Source organism: Cryptomeria japonica, chromosome 10, assembly GCF_030272615.1.
Source record: "Cryptomeria japonica chromosome 10, Sugi_1.0, whole genome shotgun sequence".
Lineage (NCBI taxonomy): Eukaryota > Viridiplantae > Streptophyta > Pinopsida > Cupressales > Cupressaceae > Cryptomeria > Cryptomeria japonica.
Genome location: NC_081414.1, coordinates 774535275 through 774540652, shown reverse-complemented (window position 1 = coordinate 774540652; position 5378 = coordinate 774535275). Strand labels below are relative to the sequence as shown.

Below are 5378 nucleotides of genomic sequence, written 5' to 3'. Positions count from 1 at the left end.
GGAATTTGAGGTCCTATGGATGGATCACGAGTTCAGGGACATGGCAGCCGGGATTGAGTGCTGTGGAAGACCAGTGCAAAGTATATGGATGGTGTGGAAATTTTGGGGTTTGTAATAACAATGGTACAGGTCCATATTGCGCATGCCCATCTGCAGATTTTGATCAGATAGATCCGAATGATGTCACAAAGGGATGCAAGAGGCAACAGGATATAACACAGTGCAGCAATAACCAGAGTATGGTTCAACTGGATGATACAGAATTCTTTTCTTACCCCCCAGAGTCAGAATCAAACTCTGAGATATATTACTTGGGAATTCCAGATTGTTGGCAGAACTGTCTCAAGAATCCGAGCTGCACTGCATCTACAATCATGGCTGATGGTACAGGCACTTGCAGGATGAAGACCAGCAACTTTACCAGTGCTTATCAAACAGTAAGCATTCCAGCCACTTCTTATGTAAAGGTGTGTGGTCAAGGGAGGCCTCTAAGCCCACCTCCTCCTCCTGTCAGTACTGTGAATGAGTTCAGGGAACCTACCGGTGGAATCGTGTTGCTAATTACCATTAATATTTTGTAATGAAGTTATCTATATGATTTAGTGTTAGTAATTAGATGTTTAATTAGTTTTGTATTAGTTGGGAGCTTATTTTTTAAAATTAGTTTTCTGTTAATATGAAGTTAGTATTTTAAAGAGCTTTTATAAACATGAAGTTTTATGGATTTTTTAATAACGGACAAGCTTAAAATTTTAAACTTCAAAATTTCAAGGTGGTGTTGGTCTTATGATTATTTTTTAAAGAAAGAATACTAAATCTCCAATTATATTATCTTAAAAGATTATTAGTTCTAAAATATTTTGATAAGTTCCATAAACTTCTAATATTTTTCCTAAATGCCTCATTTCATAATGAGATCTTAGCTGTACCCACAGTTATAAAACAGTAATTCCTCAAGCCTTCTTCTTGGGTCAGTTAAAATAAGTCCTATCAAATTATTCTTTTCTTGTGCTGTTTTAAATTGTCAGGGTGATCAAATAAAAGAAACTGAACCACATTTTTATTTGAGGTATTCTGTCAAACAGTTCACGTTATTTGTCTGTGTTTCCACTCTTTTGCATGCGTTTCTACCAGGGAACTCGCAAGTACAACATTTGACAAAATTCCTATATCCTTTATGCATGATGGATGTACGTACCCTGTTGCAAACTTTGACACAGGCGGGAGGATGCTGACAAAGATTGTGGAATTTGGTTTTACACCTGCCAATCGCATCTGCTTGGAAGTATCTAAAGCCTTTTTAACAAATCCATTTCTTGTACAATCTCGCGTTCACTGTAAGTCCATGAGACCACGTTTCTATGAGGCATTTTATCAAACTGTTCGCGTGCCTAGCCTATGCTCCTTATTTGCATGCATGTCAACCAAAACAGTTCCAATTATAATATCTGGAAAGAAACGAATCCTCTTATTTCAATCATGCAATTCCATGGGAGGATATGTAGCAATCACTTTACATTGTTTACTCACGTACACAGTGAGAGAATCAGATAAATAAGATCAAGACACAAAATATATGGTTCATCATAAAGGTTACGTCCACTTTCAAATAGGACAATTTTTTTATTCATAATTATCAGATGAGTACATACGGCAGATATATCAATTCTTATATACAAATGTTTAACTCTTTGAATATGAAGAGACAGGGAGAAGAAGAAAGAAATAGCCATGTTTGTTGGATTTCACATCCTCAACAATCTCTCACTTGAAATCCAACCCATACAACCACAAACAATAATATCCCTAACATTTTTCTTCTTAATCTCAAATTGTAAGCTCTGTAAATCTGTTCACAACACTTTGAATTAATCTTCTCACATCAGAATTAATGACAATATCTTTAAACACCTACATGCACACCTCCACTAAACACTGCAATCTTGACTAGTTGACTGTCTCCACATGCTTCACTGCTGCAATAGCATCACTATTAATATCATGTCCTGAAATACACTACAGTCAAGCAGTGCACATTATTCATATTGAAATTCACTGTATTTGTGAAACAAACTTGAATATAAGCATCTCTCACAACCCCAACAACAACTTCGACTATTTCTATGACTAGACCTTCCTGTTCTTCTACTGCACTTGCACCGAAATGAGGCATCACTTTTATGTTGTACTAACTTGTTGTCTTTAGCTAGAGATTCTTCTCTAAATACATCAAGTCCAACCAGAGCAGCAACAACATTGTCAAGCACCCGCACCATAGCATCCTTATCAATAACACTGCCTCTAGCAAATTCTGATCCAACCTTCCCAAAGTCCATGACTGCAGGAGTCTTTCCCACTAGTGACACACCCACATATTTATTCCTCTGCCACCTACCCTGTTTTATAGAAACGCAGGCCTGGGGCACATTCCGAGCCATGGTGACAAGAGCTATGCCGTGCTCTGCAACTGCTAACTCAGGTCTTATTTCAAATAGTCCACGAACCCCTTCAAGATACCTACATCTTGCATATGCCACTACAATAGCAGTCCACGAGACCACATTCTTTCTAGCATAAGATCGTTCTTTTTCATCTGCATTCAAAACTTCAATATCGGACCATCGGTTGCCTCCAGGACAGTGCTATTGAGAAATACATCATTATTCTTATGCTTGGAAGCTAGTGAATTTGAAACCACACGATTGGGTTTTGTCTTTTACCATTGCAATGTTCTTAAAAAAAAGCTTCAAAATCATTCACATCACCTATTTGGTCATCCAGCATACTCCGCAATAGCTCTTCCAAGTAGCGAGAATAATTGCAGTGAAGTTGTCTGATGGTTCTTTCTCTTGATGGGTTTAAAGACCTTGTTTGTTCATGCCTTCCACATCCATGAAACCAGGGTGCTCATTGGTGCATAAGGAGCTGGGCACAGCCTGAAGTAAGAACCCCCTGTTTCATTGAAAACCCTTGTTTATCGCACCCTCCCATGATCTTGAGGACATGCTCCTTGAACTCATCTCCCAGGGAAATTGGGAATTGCCGATGGCTTCCCGTGAAAGTCTCTTGGCAAAAAGCACGCAACTTTGCTAAATATTCTAAACTCATCCAATTCGCCAAATATCTATATGCCAATGAAGCCGCAAAGAGCTCACTGATAATCCTTAAAAACGCATGAGAAAGCACCCATTTTAGCCACTCTTTGAACTCATCTGGTTGCCTAGCGCTCATTAAGCCATCACATTTGCAAGCTTGCTAATCTCTTCTAGTTGATCTATACCATATTGCATATGTTCCTTGTTAATTCTAAGCTTCATGGAATCTCCTGCTTCTTCGGCCTTTCGGCTTTCCGCCAAACCCATGCTGGTACTTGAAATGGCGCTTGTTAAATAAGAGAAACCTCTGTAAGGATCATAACTTTTGTTGTCTTCTTGTGCTGGCCATGGCTCCATTGTCTTAAACTCATGAGTAGCATAGGATCTCTGATCCTCGCGAAACGTTCTATTGTCATTATCACTGACTGGCCAGTCTATAGCAACAAGATCTTGAGGTGTATCCACAGACTTCAAAAACCCGGCATTCTTCCACTTCTAAGGTATCACGTCCACGAGCCCATCAATCATGTCACCAAAATTGGCACTGCATCTTTCCTCCTCTGCTTCGACTGGCTTTACTTCTCCCTTCGGCTCTGCTATCTTTATTTCTTCAATCTCCACAATAGATTCAACTTGGGTTTCGGCCGCCAGTTCGTTCTCAATACCACCAAGTTATATTCCTTGGAAACCTCTTCCAATATCCCACCCCAACTCATTTCCACCAGTCTAGAGCTCTCCTATCTCACATTGTTTGATACCACTACCAGGTGCTCTATCAAATGTTCGGCCAAAACCATCTATACATGCCATAGCTGTATCAGGAGTGAAGGTAGTAAACCCAACATCCTCGTCTTCATTTTGACTGATCTATAGTTTTCTTATAATTTCATTAATTCTTTTTAATATGATCTTGCTTGCCACAACACCAACAACCACCATCTCTAGGTTTGAATTTTGACCTTCCTCATGATTTCTCGCGATCTCTTTGGCTCTTCCCATTTTCTTCATCCCACCAATGTATATAACACACAAAGGTGGATTGACAAATGTCTTTTTTGTCATTTTTCAAAACACATATTGGTGAGTTTGCATATCCTTAAACCTTGGCAGCCACAACACCTTTCATTTCTAGCATGGTCCATGTCACTATCAAATTTCAACATACTAAGGAATTCATCAGTAATTAAATCAACAAAATTATCTAAATGATCCAAAATTCTCTTTCAAGCAGCCAAATTTCCACACAAGGTGAACATTGAAGTAGAATGAACAACTCTGACTTTAGCGTTACTCTTTACTACATAAAAACACCCAAGTTTGGGATCCAACACCCAATGGGTAAGTGCACCAAGATGGTGAACAGAAAAGTGGTCACATGCAAAAAAAATTCAAAAATTTTCATAACCCGTGCGTGTTGTGGAAATTATAAAACGTACTAGGCTCGGTAACACCAAGCCTAGCCAAAAAAAATTAAAAAATCAAAAGTACAGGGTTTGAAGAACATTATATTTTTTAGAAACCCATAGGTTATGTAGAGCTAGGAACCAAATAGGAAGTGGGAGAGAGAGAGAGAGAGAGAGAGAGAGAGAGAGAGAGAGAGAGAGAGAGAGAGAGAGAGAGAGAGAGAGAGAGAGAGAGAGAGAGAGAGAGAGAGAGTGAGAGAGTAGGGGTAGGAAGAGAGAGATAGAATAGGATAACAAGAGGGGGAGGAAGAGAGAGTTAGAGACAAAGAGTGAAGGGGATAGGAAGAGACAGAGAGAGATAGGAAAAGAAAGAGAAAGGAGAGAGGGAGAGAAAGAGAGAGAGAGAGAATAGGATAAGAAGAGGGGGATGGATGGAGAGGGAGATTAGGAAAAGGAGAGGGGGAGAGGGAGAGAGAGGGAGATTGGGAAAAGGAGAGGGGGAGAGGGAGAGGGAGAGGGAGAGGGAGAGAAAGAGAGAGGGAGGGAGATTGGGAAAAGGAGAGGGATATATATATATATATAGAGAGAGAGAGAGGGGGGGGAGGGAGGGAGATTGGGAAAAGGAGAGGAGGAGAGGGAGAGAGATTGGGAAAAGGAGAGGGAGAGAGAGGGAGATTGGAAAAAGGAGAGAGAGAGAGTAGGGGGAGAGGGGGTAAGAGAGAGAATAGGATAAGGAGAGGGGGAGAGAGAGAGGATATTGGGAGAGAGGGAGAGGGAAGGTAGAGATGGGGTGTGTGTGTGTGTGATAGAGAGAGAGAGGGGGGGGAGGGGGAGAGAGATGCAGAAAGAAATAGAAGGGAGAGAGAGAGAGAGAGAATAG

General features: G+C 40.3%; 1 protein-coding gene across 1 annotated transcript in view; it reads left to right on the top strand.

Annotated features, from left to right (window-relative positions):
* The window catches only part of LOC131058142 (G-type lectin S-receptor-like serine/threonine-protein kinase At1g34300), a 1299-nt gene extending 718 nt beyond the window's left edge, over nt 1–581 (top strand). The window contains exon 1 of the mRNA XM_057992132.2: nt 1–581. This exon is cut by the window's left edge and continues 718 nt beyond it. Coding sequence (XP_057848115.2) covers nt 1–581 — 581 coding nt within the window.
* The last annotated feature ends 4797 nt before the right edge of the window (nt 582–5378 follow it).